Source organism: Populus trichocarpa, chromosome 17 (assembly GCF_000002775.5).
Source record: "Populus trichocarpa isolate Nisqually-1 chromosome 17, P.trichocarpa_v4.1, whole genome shotgun sequence".
Lineage (NCBI taxonomy): Eukaryota > Viridiplantae > Streptophyta > Magnoliopsida > Malpighiales > Salicaceae > Populus > Populus trichocarpa.
Window position 1 is genome coordinate 12035558 of NC_037301.2, and position 17727 is coordinate 12053284.

At 34.6% G+C, this 17727-nt stretch overlaps 3 protein-coding genes across 4 annotated transcripts; 1 reads left to right on the forward strand and 2 right to left on the reverse strand.

Annotated features, from left to right (window-relative positions):
• The first annotated feature begins 1396 nt into the window (after positions 1-1396).
• Positions 1397-5657, forward strand: LOC18107397 (uncharacterized). 2 transcript variants are annotated; one of them, XM_024588438.2, is made up of 6 exons: positions 1406-1691; positions 1805-1849; positions 1983-2279; positions 2374-2555; positions 5126-5352; positions 5503-5657. In XM_024588438.2, the coding sequence occupies exons 1-5, from the start codon at positions 1466-1468 to the stop codon at positions 5345-5347; spliced, it is 972 nt and encodes a 323-aa protein (XP_024444206.2). In that variant the 5' UTR covers positions 1406-1465; the 3' UTR covers positions 5348-5352; positions 5503-5657. The 2 variants fall into 2 exon arrangements, with proteins under 2 accessions (XP_024444207.2, XP_024444206.2); XM_024588439.2 differs by lacking the exons at positions 5126-5352; positions 5503-5657 and adding an exon at positions 3925-4203 and having other exon boundaries at positions 1397-1691.
• A 1175-nt stretch (positions 5658-6832) lies between these two features.
• LOC18107396 (uncharacterized) lies at positions 6833-11881 on the reverse strand. Its single transcript, XM_024588440.2, has 9 exons — positions 11482-11881; positions 10522-10568; positions 10351-10453; positions 9920-10006; positions 8700-8783; positions 7945-7998; positions 7397-7477; positions 7234-7279; positions 6833-7106 (listed from the first exon to the last, which is right to left on the reverse strand). The coding sequence occupies exons 1-9, from the start codon at positions 11746-11748 to the stop codon at positions 7036-7038; spliced, it is 840 nt and encodes a 279-aa protein (XP_024444208.2). The 5' UTR covers positions 11749-11881; the 3' UTR covers positions 6833-7035.
• A 614-nt stretch (positions 11882-12495) lies between these two features.
• Positions 12496-16232, reverse strand: LOC18107395 (probable CoA ligase CCL7). The gene is made up of 6 exons (XM_006373389.3): positions 14639-16232; positions 14276-14465; positions 13884-14029; positions 13673-13740; positions 13455-13557; positions 12496-12921 (listed from the first exon to the last, which is right to left on the reverse strand). The coding sequence occupies exons 1-6, from the start codon at positions 15647-15649 to the stop codon at positions 12808-12810; spliced, it is 1632 nt and encodes a 543-aa protein (XP_006373451.3). The 5' UTR covers positions 15650-16232; the 3' UTR covers positions 12496-12807.
• Between the last annotated feature and the right edge of the window lie 1495 nt (positions 16233-17727).

The following is a 17727-nucleotide window of genomic DNA, read 5'->3' on the forward strand; positions in this document are numbered from 1 at the left end:
TAAATTTGACAAAAAACAAAAAATAAAAAGATTCGAGATAACTCGGGTCATTTTGAAAATTAGCAAAAAACCCTATAGAAAGCAGATAAAAAAAAATAATGGAGCCTAATCTCTAATCATATAATTGTTGAAGAATGAAACTGAAAAAACATAAATTTATAAAAAGAAAATAAAAAACCAACTAAACCTAAACGAATCTTCTAAACCTGAGTTAAAACCCAAAATTCATAACCCGTGAAATCCTAGACCAGGTTCAGTCAAGAAGCTTAATCTCCAACTAATTTAATGTTTAATGTTAAATGATGAAATAAAAAAATATCAATTTATTTTTTTTCCAAAGAAAAAAAGTAATAGCAATAAAAAAAAGAGGATCAAATCTGATAGGAAAAAAAAACCCAAAGGAGGATGAAATCATAAAAAAATTCAATTTAAAAAATTATATCAAATAGAACAAATAGCAATAAAAAATGAGAACTAAATCTGATAGATAAAAAAAAAATTAAAGGAGGATGACATTGAATTGTTTTTTGAATTTTATAAATTATTTCAAATAAAATAAATAATAATCAAAATAACATGAACCAAATACAAAGGAAAAATATATTGAAAGGTCATTTTGAAAATTTAAAGATTTATGCATGGAAATTGAGGAGGAGAGAGAAAAGTGAGAGAAGAAGAAAAAAAGATCATCGGTTTCGCACCGCTACTCCACCACTGTCATGCCTTGGCTAAAAAGGAAGATCTCGGCATGATGCTTCCATGCCATAGCAGAAACTAGCATTTGACTGTCAGGAGATGCCTCACGCACCTCTTAAAAAACACAGACATCTCCTATAGGCTAACACGTGCATTGCACATGCCAACATATTTTTGTTTTTAATGAATATTTTATATTCATTAAAGTACTAAATTGTCCCTCGATTAACTTGATTATAACTTAAAAACTATGGTGAAAATACAAAAAAGCTCTTAAATGTTAGTTTAATTTTTTTTGCTTCAAGGGTATTTTAGTCGTTTCAGTGTGTTTTAAAATACAAAAAAACTAACTTATTCCTGATCAATCTATAATGACCAGTAAACTTTATAGAAAAATTATATTACCCCAATAGCAAGAGTAAAATCATCATTATATTATTTCAATAAACAGTAAATCTAAGTATGAATCATCAATGTTTTTCCAATACCAATTATCTTTTGTCAATGCTGACACCAAAACCCTGCAATATTCATATTAACAGCAGAATTATATGCTGTCAACCAATAATTTTGCAAAAACAAATAGGATATTTCTTGTTTTAAATTCAACACCTTGGTAAGTTGTTGCTTGGCTCATCTGCTTATGTGTCAACAAATAAATTGCTCGCTAGATTCACACTAAAAAAAAACCCACAAGTACAGCTAGCTAAAGACTTTATAACTAACTACAAGCCTCCATATTTCAACTCGAGCAGTGTAAAACTCATTCATGGCTTCCACAAAGGAGCAATCTCCATACACAAACTTTCAACGACGAGAGGAACCTGAGTTCAATTTAAGAGAATGGGAATTCAGGGCTCAAATCAGCCGCGAACACACGAGATCAAGAAGGTTTTCAGGATCAAATATCAGAAGTTTTAGAGAAGATGCAAGGTCTTTTAGATCAAACATTACTATTTCTAGCACTGCCTCATCTCCTGGCTACTCCATAAGAGGTAGTAATCTGGAGTCTTGTCCTTTTCTTTTGCTTCTGTTTTTTTGATGCAAGGCTTAATTTTCTTGTTTGTGACTATCAATTGTCTAATCCATCTTATCTTAACATTTTCAGAAGAGATTGACCCCTCAACATACTCATTCACCACAGCTCTTAAAGGTACTTAGTGACTATGCAAATAGTCAAGCACGTCATTATCTGACAGCTCAAGTTCTTACGCTTATAATATTTGTACTATGCGTCGAGATTAGTGATTTTAAGTGATTGTATTTGTTCTTTTTTTTTCCTGCAGCATTGCAAGCAAGGTCAGGATATTATAACAGTTGGGAATGCTCATCACCAGATGGATTTGCTTTACATTCCAAATGGAATGAAGCAGAGAAATATATATGCAACCCGCTTTCAGGAGAGGTACCGATGGAGTGTTTATCAGCTAAAACACTAAGTGGAAGATCATTTCGAAACTTAACAAACAGAATCACAATGTCTGCACCTCTTGTTTACTCTAATCATTCGCGGCAAATCCAGACAAAGACTACTACTTCTATTGCTGCACATGACGATATTGTCAATCATTTTCCAATTAAAGGTTGTAATTGGATTACTTGTTGCTGTTATTTTTATGCAGACGAGACAAAAAAAGCTTGTTTTTGAATTGGTTCAGGATATTTTTTTGGTTGCAGAAGATAAGATGGAGGGCATGCTGAACACTAGAGATGTCGGGACTCAAAGCACTCCTCCTGACGTCAGTTCATCAAGTAGTCCTAGTCCAGCTTCAACGCCTTCGATTATAGAGAGAAAGAGATGTGAAGTAGAAGGTGGAGGCACCCCTAATTGTAATTCAAAGCTGAAAGCTCAAGGACAGGTATGTTCTGCAAATATTCTCAACCCAATACGCTCATTTATATTTACTTGTTCGAAGTTGAAAGCTGAACCAGAGGCTTGTTTTTCTTGTCAAGTCAGTCTGTCTCCTTTGCTTTTCTGAATAGTAAGTTTTCGTTGCTCCTTTTCACTTCATTAAATGCAATTTCCCACTTCCACAACGTTGAGATTTTTGTATGAGCATTTCGAATGTATTTCCCACTTTCCCTTCAAGTTTATGGGCATCGTTTTTTTTTTTAAAAATTATATGGGACTCGAACCTGACATTTGTTAAACCTTAAAGGTAATCTAACTCGTTGATTGTACATTAGAGTTTATTTCATTTTACTCCTAGGCACTTCTTTCAGGACCCATTTCATAATAAATATACACAATACTATGAAACCATGCTAATGAGACTGAAGCAATGCGTGTAGCCTTGTGGTTCCCTCAACCTTTATTGCAGATTGTTCTTGTATTAGAAAGAGTAGGTAAGGTGCAAACTATTGATATTGATTTGATTTTCTCGTGATTCTAGTCGCTGCTTGGCAATGCATTGCCATCACGCATGATCTGTTTTTTCTTTTTTCTTTTTTTTTGGGAATTGGTCAAGTATTTACTGATACATGTGTGTGTATCACCGTGAGCCCTTCCATGGTGGGGAACTAGCAATTAGGTGAAATGGTCCCTTATTTAATGGGGTGTGGTCACTAAGAAGAGGTGTACTAAGTGCAGGCAGTATGCTACAAAAATTACTAGAAAATGTTTTGCACCAATTGCAAGTTTCAGAGAACAAATGACTTATCTTAGCCCTACCATTGTGGGGGACTAACAATAATACGTGGTAATTGGTCCCTCTAACAATGATGGGTGCTTGCCCTAATTGTATACCAAGATGCCCCAGGTAGCTAGCATTCCAGCACATAAGGTTGCGTTTATCTATGATTCTCGGAAACATTTTTGCTGTCAAAAGGAAAGGTCTTTCCTCTTTTTTCAGCTTCATGGCTACTTTTTTTTTTTAAAAAAAAAAAACCTCGAGGAGCAAAAACAGGAAGAAAGTTAAAGCCCTTTAGGATGTTCAATACTATTGTCATCGGAGATTACTGACATAATATTTTCCGTCCGTAATTCCATTGCTAATTGCCAATTTTCTGATAGTGAATCCTCAACTGTGTTCTTTATTCAAACTTGCATGAACTCCTCTTTTGTTCTTTAGTTCTTCTCTTCTCTTTGTTTTATGTGGTGGCACTGAAGATGCTTTCAATTCCTTGATCTCCTTTTTGTTTCTTTTGCTTTAGATTCTTTGGGGTCATCATTGAAAGTAGCATTTCACTGCCTCTCACAGTTCCTTTTCTTCTTTTTGGACAAAACAGCCATGTGTTTCAGGGCTGAATCACAGAATAGTGGTATCACTGGATACGAAAATACTCCTTCATCAAGCTATTATCATTCACAGTATTGGAGCCACACATCATTATTAGATCTTGACATTACACTGATGTGGCAAACTTGTACAAGCAAGTTTGGTTAATGTGACACTGACCCCTCGGCCCTCTATAATCTTTTGTTTGGGCACTGTGGTGTGGTACACTGTGACTTGAATGGTCTGGTAAAACGATGACTAATGCAGTAATACTCTTCAGGTGTTCAAATGTTCGAACCACTTTGACCATGTGCTATCTGATATACTATTGAGATCTTGACTGGAGTTTGCCTGCCACCATATTTTACTAGTATACTAGCAGAAGCTAGCCTAATTTCCATGGAAGCACAAAACCCCATAGAAACATTAAAGACACTACGGAAGAGACCTAAGGTGCAAACCGTGACAACCTTGTTTTGCCCTACTTGAACATGCTTAATTTGCTCTAGGTTGACGATCTTGGGTTTGGATTTTTAGGTTTGCAAACCACAGTTGGGCTTATCTAAGCTTTTTTACTCAAACCAAAACCAGGAAAAGAAAAACATGGAATGGATTGGAAGTTTTATTCCATAGTAAAGCCCTTCCTTTTCTTTTTTGGACAATTCAGTGGTTAATTGTTAGTGCTATGAAAGCAGAGACTAGGGTTTAATACCCATCAAGACAGTAGATTCACCTGACCACCACCACAACAAAGATGAGAGGTTAACATGTCTACCTTTATACATGGGGTTTGGACAATTTGCTTAGAATTATTACACTTGCCACTTTCTTATATGGTACCCTGTAATGTTTGTTATTCGGTGTTATAGCATGATATTGTCAAATCACAACAATAGCGGCTATAATACGTCGTATAACTAACGGTAATGGGTGTTATTGAGTGTAATATTACAAATAACGGGTCAATAATGATCCATAACAACTCACTTGTAAAATTGAGTTTTTTTTTATATATATTTCAATTTCATTTTTCATATTTCGGATGTGGGCAGATACAAATCATTAACTTGAATACTCTTTCCTCTTATGTTTCTTTTTGTTTCCTCATATCTCTTTTGTAATGCATTCATTTTATTTTCCTGTTTTAACTTTTCAGGTCATCTTCTAATAAATGACTGGTGCATTATATGATGAATATATGGTACATGCAGGTTCAGGTAAAGGAAACAAGAGGGAAAGAAGAAAGCACAGAAAATGAGAGCACTAGAGAGGAAAGTCAGAACAGAAAGGATGAGAAAATGTGGATGTGCAGCATCAGGAAGCAAGGTGGATGCTTATCATGGATGAGAAAAAGGCAGAGGGAGAGACACAAACCAAGAAACAGCAACATTTTCTCTTTTAACGTGAAGGGTGCTGCTAAAAAGGAGAGCTAGAGATGGTAAGAGAATATACACTGGAACCAAGGGATTTCTTTGAAGAGGTCTTGTCTATGGGGGAGGGAGGCTTAACTGAGGGCAACCATGAATGGACAGAAATGAAAGACAGTGTCTTATGTTGGTTGCCTTTTTTCCTTGGGTTTTTGTTGCAGGTAGTGATGCTGTGTTTTATTCCTTAGCTCTGAAAATGGCTGACAGCTTTTGGGGTCACGTGCACTCCTTTGTTTATTGCTTCAGAATGGATAGATTCTTCTCTCTCCCATGTAAAATTCACCAACAAATAATTAATGGGAAGGATTTTTGAGTTTTTTTTTTCTTTAAAAAACTAATTCATACAAAAAACAAATATATCAAATAAATACGACTAAAAAAATATTTAGAAAAAGAATACATGTAAAACCCATTAATTCTACTATTTCTCCAAATATATTTGAGGCTATGTTAGTTTGCTAAATGTTAGTTTCAAGAAAAAAAAAGGCTTTCAATTTTACATATACGATGATTGATGAAGAAACATTGAGAAACAACAAAGAATGAGATGCTTTTTGACTTATATTTTAAGGTATGTGTGTCAGTATGATAGAAATTATTTTTTAAAAGAATTTTTATTTGAAATTATATTAAAATAATATTTTTTATTTTTTTTATATTTATATATCAAAATAATTTTAAAACATAAAAATAATTAAAAACTAAAATAAATTCAAAAAATCTCAAGAACATGTAGAACTTCAATGTCAAACAAGGTTATTACATGTTTGTTTTTTTCTTTTAAAAATACTTTTGAAAAAATTTAAAATTTATTTATTTATTTATTTATTTTAAATTAATATTTTTTTAGTGTTTTTAAATTATTTTGATGCACTATATCTGGCTGAAATTTCGTTAAAGTGCCCGAAAAGTTTTACAAGTGCAGGGGAGATTTTGGAAAGTTTTCAAACTTTGGGGGCCACGGCCACCCCTAAATTCATCATTGCATGTCTAGTTTTGATTGAAATCATACAACTATACTCCAAATATATTATTAAACTATGCAAACTAAATCAACTCTGAGTTTAATTATTTTTTTGTTGCTTCTCAACCTGAGAGACCAGACCAAACCGAATTTAATAAATAGAAAGTTTCCTAAGTGTTTGACTTCCTAGATTTTATATTTGTAATTAAAATCAATGAATAAATCTTTAACTCAAGGAAATTGTGCTCTTACACTCTCTGGTCTCTTGTAAAATCCATGTCTGACATGCTCATAAACCAGTGGCAGACCGTTAAGATCATTATGTGTGAAAATGTATCATGTTCAGAAAACTGAGAATTACATTGCAATCTGCTGATAAGAGAATCATAATAAGAAGAACTCTAGGTGCAGAGGGAGCCATGCAGCTAGGCAACTAGAATTTAGCAATCTCTTTGCATTGAATGTAGTGGTATCATATGGTGAAAGTCCTGTTGGGTTTGTATATCGCTTATAGAACAGATTCATGATAATCAAATTACTTCTCCGGCTTTCCATTGGGATTATATGTAGCATGCATAAGTTTCTCCAAGATTTTACACCTCACGCACACTCACAAAAAAAGGTGATAAACTAAAGCTAAACATCTTTATACAAATTTTTCACGAGGGAGCATATGTAAATGAAGAAAAGACCAAACAGATAGCAGAGCTAGATGATACCATGAAGCACTTCATGAAGGTGATGCATCGGCATTTAAGTTGGAAATAAGTCGAACTTCGTATAGGTTGTTTTCCCCTATCCCTGCAAACGATTATTAATTAGCATGACCTCCATAATTCATTACATAGAAGGATTCCGAGCTGTTGCAGGCCTTTTAAGGCTTTTCAAAAGCATATATTTGAACCAAAGCATTAAAGGCAGATCTTACCGATCTCAGCTGTGATATCTGGTCCAAAGAATGAAGTAAATTTTCCCTGAAATCATTATTTGAGCTTAAAGAATCAGCAAGCAATTTTCAGAACTCTTCCACAAGCTCAAAATTTGATAAACACCAAAATGCTAACTTCTAGCCAAGCTTGCACAATTTTTACCTGTCTTTTTTCAAAGTCCGATAACTGCAAAGATTTTGCCTCGAAGATCAGGACAAGACAGTATTTACCATCCTCTGTGACCTGAAACAAGGTAATGATACAAGCAAAATGATATGATACCAGTCAACGAAGACACTCATTTAGAGATCAGAACCACATTTTAGGAAGCAAGGCTAGGTTCAAATGGTTTCAAGCCATAGAAGCTCTCTAAAATCGTTTGAGTTGCAGAATCAGTCAGAGAGAAGGGGAACAAAAAGGTTATTTAGAAAGAAGCTTATAATGAGATGCTTCCATTATCAGAAAAAAAAAAAACCCTAGCAGCTTCATGAAACAGATATTAAAATTTTAGAGTTCTAAGCAATTCAACATATATTGACTAATAAATGATGCTTGCTTGTGAGCAATCGAAAGTCTTCTAGTGAACTAGCACATAAGTTGCATTCCAATAGTATGATCGAAGAAGTTGCAGCCAAAGACACTGTCAATCAGAAAGTTGGATAGTCAGTATGTTTTGTTTTTAGAATTTAGTATGTGTTGAAAGAACATACTTCTTCACGAATCATCTGCAGAATAGGTGCATTCCGCCTTGGAATTCCTCCACCCTGAAATGCAAGGCAGAATACATGAGAATAAAGCTACAAGAACAAGAACTATATAAATTATCTCCTATTTAAATAAATGCACCAATACATAAAATGCCAGGTCATGTACCAGAATTTATAATCTCAGATGTAAAAGTAGTGATTTTTCTATTCTTAGATGAGTACTTGGTTTCACTTTGTCATCACTAACTATCAACCAAACAGATTCAAGCAATAGTAGGTCAAGCGACCAGAAACTATCCCTGACATGATGTACTGGGACCAATATCAAAGTTCACACACTACATGGCATTCTGAAAAGGCTACTCAGTTTGAAATGACTGATACCCTCCAAAAAAGAAGTAAAAGATCTGGAAATAATCGGTTCCAGATCTTTGTCCACAATTAGAAGGAAATTCTCTTCCCTAAGATGAAGTTTTAGGAATATTCTCAACTGCGAATGCCAGGAAGAGATTTTTCAATTGTGTTTTATCAACATCAGATGCACATTTCTTTTTTCTAAAATTTTACACGAGCAGAATTAGAAATGATGTGTGATCAGTTGAATCTAAGATAGCTTATTGCCTTACACTGGCATATTGAAACATGAGGAAGTTTGTAGGCAGGAACTTTAAAACAAAAGCTGATCGTCTTTCATGATAAAACAGATGATCCAGAGCATGCTCCTCGTACTATTAAATATTAGTTATTAAATAGCATACCAGACCATACTGGAAAATTCGTTTCAATGCCTCATCCAAATGCTGCTCATCTCCATAACGATATCTTATAACATCATTCCTGACCTGATTAAATAGATAAAGAAGTAATTCCAGATGTTATACTATATTCAAAATGTCAAAAGAGTATACTATGTTGTCTACTTGTGAAAGCATTGTCATATTATAGACTGCATGCGGTAAAGTTTTCTGCAGTCAGCACAAGAACAGGCTGTTCTATGAAAGAGAAAAAAATGCAATAAGGTTCACATTGTTGCTTAAAACAGCTATACAACACAATATCCTAACAGGTAGAAGCTTCACGATGAAGTTATATTATCCAACAATATATTACAAGTCTGAATGGGATGCCATGCTATATCTTTAACTCACTAGAGCATAACATTTTTGTAAACCCTCTGGGTGAAAAATCATAAATTGACTAGTTTTATATAAAACAAAAAAATTCGTAACTCTTGATCTGGTTATCAGAAAATTCTGAAAATTAGCGTGGTAGAATACATTAGATGTTTTAAGACAAAATGACTCTTAATCTTAATATTGTATTCATTTAGTCTAACTACATATATGTAGTTAGTTAGCATTTATTACTTTTTAGTGATGAAATTGTTTTAGAAAAAACAATTCTATAATTTTAGACATATTATTCAATACTTGATATTAGTAAAGAAATGTTTGAGAATTCATGAAATTATAATAAGAGGATGTTACAATTTTAGTCACAACGATGCACATAATCTTGAAATTTAGAGATGGTAAAATAACAGCAAGGAAGGAGTAAGAAGCTGAGCTGAGGTGGTAAAGACAAATGTAAGTTTACGAGTCTTTCTTGTTTCACCAATTTGCTTTTCATTTAAGACTTCGAAATTGCTCCAGAAATAAGCAAAGGTCGTCCCTATTTACCTTGACCAAAGATCAGGTTGAATGGAATTGCGATTTGTCAATAATATCAAACACATGACTCAAAACAAAGATACCATGGTGGAACAAGCGACTAATCGACCAAAAAAGATATGCTGAAGAAAGCAAATATCGCCCTAGTATGAAAAGACTAAAGTCTGGATGAGATGTCCAATCATACTATCATATTTCCTCAGGTAAGTCCCTTAAGTTAGGAGTTTAATCAGAAGAAGTATTAGAATAAATAAAAATAGGATCTAATTGATGTTGCTTGCTGACATTGTGTCCGATGGTGAAAATACCTGTTTAAGGATTGGAGTGGCACATTTTTCTCTTAAAATCTCAGCATCTGAATAAGTCAAGCATGACACTGGCTTCAGTTCTGCATACTGAACAGAAGTCAAAAGGAAAACAGCATTACTTCACTGCCAATACCACTTAAATAAACCAGATATGTCATAGAAATTTAAGCATTCCATTACGGTTCTAAAGCCATCCTTTGAAAGAAAATATATAAAGAACCATATGTAACCAGACACACAAGGGCAGATATCAACTTAAGAAACAGGTTACCCAAAACAAACTATAACAGATATGTTTCAAGCAGTGTGAATTACTGTTTATACTTGCTACCTCAATCTCTGAATGATATCTGATAAGAAAATTAAGAACCAAAATATTTTATAACATAATTGTCATAAAATCCCAGTGATGCAGAAAAAAAAACTTTTACCTTGAGAGCCATACCAATTATTGCAAGAGGAAAGCCATATGTTAGCATTATTGCTGACCATTCAGATCCAGGAAGGATGTTGAAATATGCCCCAAAACCGTACCTGCACAATATCTGTGATCAGCAGTCACTTAAGATTACTTAGGTACGATCAAAGGGAAAGAAACTCACGACAGGAGCGAAATCCCTAAACCCAGTCCAATGACACCAAATGAGACCTGCAAACAATAGAAAACACCATAATTTCATTCATCAGAACATACAGATGATGACAGTACCAGGTTTACTAAAACTTTATGCAGTAAGCAGGCTTGCATCAAGTCTTAGCCAAAGCAGGTTCAGAGAAGTGATAAGACTGAAGAAGATGAGGGAACTCTTTGGCTATTGGTTATCACTGGAAATTTGCCCACAAAACTATATAATGCATCCCATTAACTTGAAACCATTGAAGACAGTTTCATCACTTATTCAAACAACTAGGAACAACATAAGTGACAAAAGAAGTCAGTGCGTTAGTATGTAAGAATCTAACCCAAAAGCTAACCAATGCTTATCCTTACAAATGTGGCATTACACAAAACCCCTGTTCACCTATTAGCAAGACTACATTTCACATACTTGACAGCTACAACAAATGAGATTACCCCAACAGCCCTAGCACGTAGGGTAACAAACAACAAAGTGCAACAGTTGGAATAAGAATTAGTCAACAAGCACCTAACCAATTAACCATGACTCGATAATTGCAAACTTTAAACCCAACACCATGCCTCGATAACATCATTTTTCTCAGCATTTTATTTTCTCATACAATTTTCAAAGGAAAAGGTTGAATTTTGGTAATCCCATTACTTTAAATTCATAAAATTGTCAAGCCTCGATAAAAAAATTACCGACAACAAGAACAACTTCTAATCCATAAACACCTAAATTAATCCTTTGACAGCCAATATATTCGCTTAGTGAATCAAAAACCAATTAATCATCATCACAAACAACAGTAAAGACCTCAACTTTAGAAGCAATTGACACAAACGTGAAATGGGTCTATTTCATTTAAATTTTTACAACAAAATTTAATGAAGAAAAATCAATTCCACACAAAAAAAGAAGAAGCAAGAAGAGAAACACCTTAGCAAGAGAGAACTCATCATCAGTAACAATCGTTTTGGAACCAGTAGTAGAAGAAGCAGCCCGACTCGAATCAGCAGCTTTGGTTAAGAACACAAGCTTAACTTTGTGGTTTTGTTTAGGACTCAGTTTTGATGGTGACGAAGAATGTACAGAGAGAAAGCAGCGACCTTTGTGCTTGTTAGTACAGAACCTTCCAAATTGTACATCATAGTGGAAAATGGTGGTTCTTGCTGTTGCAGAAGCTGATAATATTATTGCTTTCATTGGGTAGTGGTCGATTGATTGATTTTTAGAGTTTGGTTCTAACTCTAAAAATTTGCAGACATTTTTCTTCTGTTTCTTTCTTTGAGTATGAAGTATGTTATGTATCTGGTTTGGAGAGAATAAGAATGAGAGGTTACAGTTTGATGATCCAAAAACTAGTTTCAACCGCCAAAAAATTATTGTTACGTGGCACCATTCATTTTCTCTATTTTTTCTTCTTTTTTTAATATATATATATATGACAATCAAAATATTTACATTATTTAAATTTTTAATAATTACTATTGTAGTTATCTGTTTCAATAAATTTGATTGAATTTTTTATACTTTCTCGAATTTGATAAGCATCATAATGATATTGTATTATCATAGTATTAATTAAATTAGTTTTTTAAAACAATTAGTACCAATAAAGTAATAAATAAATTAAAGAAATTTCTTTTGAAAGAAAAAAACATTCATCATAAACTTTTAATAAATGGAGATTCGATAAAAAAAAAAATTTATAGGAAGAAATCCCACTTCAATAACAAATATGAATATAAAAGTTCCACGAAGACAAAATGAGATTTTTTAGACACATGATTTTAGAATATTCAATAGTTTTCATTTTTTTAAGATATTCATCGGTTATTTCAATATAAAAAATTATTTTATATTAAAAAGAATATTCCTTTCAGCGTTAAAAGCTTTACTAATTAGCTTTGTTATTATATGAATATTTATTTATAATATTCAATAAAAACATTTACCAACAAGAAGCATCATGTAAATTTCCATTCCCTTCCAGCCAAGAATTTGCTGAATACATAATTTTATTGATGCTGCTCATTGACGAATCTTTCTTAGGACATCTGCTGAAATCTAAAGACTGAAGTAAGCCGTAAACAACATTTGAAGAACAGTTGATACACATACTTTTTGCAGTGAACAATAAGAAGACAGAAATGGAGTGCAGAGACATTTGCAGCTCTAAGCCAAGTTAGGAATCAAGGTCGATTCTCCTGCAAGCTAGTAGTCCTTATTTGCAACAAGTAAACGAAACCATATTGCACAACCTCACATCTTGGATTTCACTTTCTGAACGAGCTCTCTTCTGAGGATTTTTCCTGAAGCTGATTTAGGTACACTATTGATGAAAGTCACCTTCCGCAATCTTTTGAAAGGTGCAACCTGCAAAACAGAAAAGAATTGATGGTGAACTGAAGGAAATGTTGGCATTGGCGAGCTTATCACAGGAAAAAAAAAAGTGTACAGAGTGTATATTTTTAAGCATTTCAACTTCATAAAAGGAACTTGATAGCAAATTACAGCAAAAACTTATTCAAACATCACATGCAAATTAAAGAAAGAAGCCGTAATTTTTTTAACAATGAGGAACAGAGCTGCTGGGCTGACCATTATAGAGGACTCAGCACAGCTTCGTCAACTAGATGGCATGAATTTATTTTAGAAAATAGAATTCAACAGTTATGATAGTGATAATACTACATTGCTATATGTACTACCCAATCTTCGATTGTTGTACAGAACAGGTTCACCCAAGTTTTCTGCAGTCATCTAATGTTAATCCAATGCAACACCTTCAGAATTCATGGTTACCAAAAAGGTGGTAGAAGAAGAAAATGAGTCAAACATAACTGTATTCTACTAAATGAACTATGATTCTCAAGAGAGCATAGCATTTTCCATTATATGCCACTTACCTGATCAGAAATAAATTTCTGAACATCTTCTTCTGTCAGTGCGCTGTTGGGTGAGCGCACAACATATGCAACTGGGACCTCACCAGCTTCAGCGTCAGGATATCTACAGCGAGTAATACAACTAATCAACTGTATGAATATTAGATATACATTAACATGGAAGTAGTTTTTTACGAGCTCACTGATGTCAGTGGTACAAATGCATGGGTTCAACTTACGGGGTGACAACAGCATCCAAAATTTCAGGATGAGAAACTAGCAGCCCTTCTAGCTCAGCGGGTGCCACCTAGTGAAAATCAATGGAGACAAAAGGAAAACAGAATTCAGTAGCTATTGAATAGCCAAAGTGCAGGAGCTGTGTTGCAATGTATTTCTACAGGCAAAAAACAAATTTACAAATATTTATGAATTTTCTTTGCTAGATATTACCTGAAAACCTTTGTACTTGATGAGCTCTTTAATCCGATCAACAACAAAAAGTTGTCCATCATCATCAAAATATCCAAGATCTCCAGTATGTACCCAACCCTTTTTATCTATGGTATCTTTTGTGGCTTGCGGATTATTGAAATAACCTGCCAGTGGATTGCACAACATGGTGGATTTAGTTAAATGGATATTTGAAATATGATTCCAGCAAGAGAATCTGATTGTAATCCACAGTTGCATCAAGCTGACCAATCATGCACACAGGAAGTTAGTCATTTAAATTACATAGTTAGGCCACAAACATTTTGTTTTTGTACTACCACCAAAATTCTAGGAGCCATTTGTGCAAGAACTGAAAGTTTCTAAACGATGCAGGCCAATAAGCATCTTACCTCTCATCATATTGGGTCCCCTAACCCATATTTCCCCTAACTGATTAGGAGGGAGAGGCTTTGCAGTTTCCACACTGATTATCTGGGCCTCAATTCCTGCATTTAGTATTCCAGCAGAACCAGAATGTCGAACACCTATTCTCGGATCCTCCAATGAAACAATGCCACAAGTTTCAGTCATGCCAAAGCCCTGAAACCACAGAGAGCATCTTGATTCAGAAAGAAGAAAATCTTTCGTTTTTTTCTTTGAGAAATCAAAAGGAAATGATTGTTTGTGCATAAACGAGAACATCAAAACATTTCATATTTTCTCAAACTTGAATTATGATTTTCTTAGGAACTAAAATCAGCCATATCAATTACCTGAATTATTGTAGCATCCGGCAAATTCTTGGCGCATTCCTTCATCAAATCTTTTCCCAGAGGAGCAGCGCCTGAACCAATATTTCTCAATGACGAAAGGTCATACTTCTTAACCAAATTCTGTTTAGACAAAGCAAGTATTACTGGGGGCACAACCCACATATGGGTCACTCTATACTTCTCAATAGTCCTCAAAACCATCTCAAATTCAAACTTCCCCATTGACACTACAGCATTTCCCATTTGTAGCTGTGAGTAAGTAATCACAGCCAAGCCAAACACATGAAACATGGGCAAGAAACAAAGGAACACATTGTGTATCTCACCTGCCATTACTTGATCCATACTGACCATTAAAGATGCAGCAATGAAATTCCCATGAGTCAAGATCACTCCTTTACTAACCCCTGTAGTACCTGACGAATACAAAAGCGTAGCTATATCACTTTGCTTCACATCACTCACAGGAAACTCAGAGTTAGACCCTCCTAACTCAACCAAAGAATGGAAACTTCTGATTCTTGAACCTGACTCCAATGGCAAAGACACCTCTTTTGGTCCTAGAAAGACAGCAGGCAAATTGAAGCCTTTGACTTTGTCCCATAACTCAGGGACTGTGATAACCAACTTGGGATTAGAATCTTTAATCTGTTTTGAAAGCTCTGAGGTTGTATAAAGAGGATTCGCAGTTGTTGCAACAGCACCAATGGAAGTGATGGCCAAGAAACAGGTAGGGAATTGGTATGAATTGGGAGCAAAGATAAGAATAACATCATTTTTAGAGATGCCCAGATTGAGTAATCCATGAGCGAACTTGATAACAATGGATTTGAGCTCTGAAAAAGATAAGGTTATTGACAAATCTGCATCAATAAGAGCTGGTTTATGAGGATAAGAATTGGAGTTTCTGAAAAGAAATGAGACCAAAGAAAGATTAGAATCCCTAGGAAGGACAAGTGTTGGTCTTAATGACCTGTATATACCATCACGGCCATAACCAGATTTCTCCATGTAGCAGGTATAAAAGTTCTTTCTCTAGGTGATAACTCAAACAGAAAATCTCCCACCTGGATTGAATCCAGTGGAGTAATTGAAGCTGGCGTGTGGCCAGCTAAGCTAAGAGAAGGAGGAAGAAGAGTACCAGAGTGGTTAGAGAAAATATAGGAAGAAGAAGAAGAGTACTATAGCTGGATTAATTACTGCATTCATTCATTTTTGTCCAAACCCTATTCGTTACAAATGATTGTATTTATAAGAGCAAATAACGGAACAACAGAATACTGACTCAACATTCTTCTCCAGTACAAGTTGTTAAGGTCTATTATTGAAACGGTGCGCATAACTGATGGAGATAGCCCTTGCCCTTGGACTAGGATTCGAGTTGCAGCCTGCTACCCCCTTCCGACCAATCTTCGATCCAAGATTGCTAAATCAGTGTACACCATTTTGTTTCCCGCGCTCCTCTTCAACTGAGAGACATGGAAGACAGGATGGATTGTCGTTGATGGCGGAAGATTCAATTTGTAGCAACTTCTTCAATCTTCTCAATTATTGCATATGGACCATAAGACTTATAGCCGTTGGCTTGTGTTGTGGTACTGATTTCTGCTTGTAGGGTTGTAGCTTTAAATACACCAAGTCTCCCACATCGAAAACCTTGTTACTTCTCTTCTTGTTTGCTAATTGCTTCATTATACGTTGCGCATTGATCAAGTTCTGTCTGATTATTTGTAGAATCTATTTCTTTTTATTGATGTAACTATCTACTGCTTCCAGCGGAGAATCTTAAGGGAAACAAGGAATGTGAATAGGTGGGGCAAAACCATGTAGGACTTCGTAAAGAATAAGCTTGGTGGTTGCGTGACCATTCATTTAGAGGCAGCCACTTACACCATTATGAAGGAGCATCTCCTATCATGCATCCGAGATGGTTCTCCAAACATTTCTTAGCTATCTCGGTTAGCCCATTTGATTATGGATGATAAGCAGTAGTGTAATGTAGATTGACTCCTTGTAAATTCAACAGCTCCTTTCAAAACTAACTTGAAAAAAATCGAGTCTTGGTCACTAACTATGCTACAACGTGTTGTCCCAAAAGGAATAGGACATTACATCGCTTCCAATGACACAATAAAAGCTGGTAATTAGCAGTCGGGAAGCGTCACGCGAGCCGCCTAAATTTGATAATGACCTAGTTTGTACATGATTAATTTAGTAATAATTAATAAACATCGTGAAAAGCTCTCGATACCTCTGATAATAAATTATATAATTTCATGCGAGAAGATAAAAAACATCATTACAATATGTCAACAAACAATGCCTTAAAGTTTACATATAAAGTGTTTCTACGAGGAGTATTAGTTTTGGTTAATTTTATTACAGATTCTTGCCGTAAAACTGCGAAAATGGGTGTCTGTTCTCAACCCTTCCCCGAACATGTTTCCTGAATCAATTTATCCAGGATTATTGATTTGCCAATTCTATAGAAGATTTAAAATGTAGCCTTTGTCTGCATGTATACTGTCAAGGGACAAATAAAATTCGGCAGCTGCAAGATCGATGTCATATCCTGCTAGCGATGCTGCCAAAGTCTTCAGCCACCCTCCTCTTGTCTTTCTTTTCGTTTTCTTCTGGCAAAATAACTCCAGAACAGAATCGTTTTTCTATTTTTAAATCTAAGTTGTGTTTGTTGTAGCAATCTACAGCAGGAAAAAATGGATTATATATATGGTAGTTTTATGGCTTTTTCTAGCTTTTCCAGTAAAATATATTTCTTCTTTAGCTTACAAATTTCTTTCTCGTATTATGGTTAAATTTTTGTAAAACTGTAGTAGAAAGGTTCTCTTGACGTTATCATTCCAAAAATTCGTCGTCATAAACAAGGAATTGTTTAAATCATAATTTTTTTTAAAAAAAAACAACATTGCCTTAATAAAAAAAAAAAAAGTCAACGGGTTGCAACCGGATTTTTGACCGGATCTTATCGAGTTAACCGGATCATACCAGATTTTTTTTTATTTTTTTTGAAACTCGACCTGGTTCTAACTCCGATCATCATGAAATGAAAAAATTTGTTGTTCTAGTAC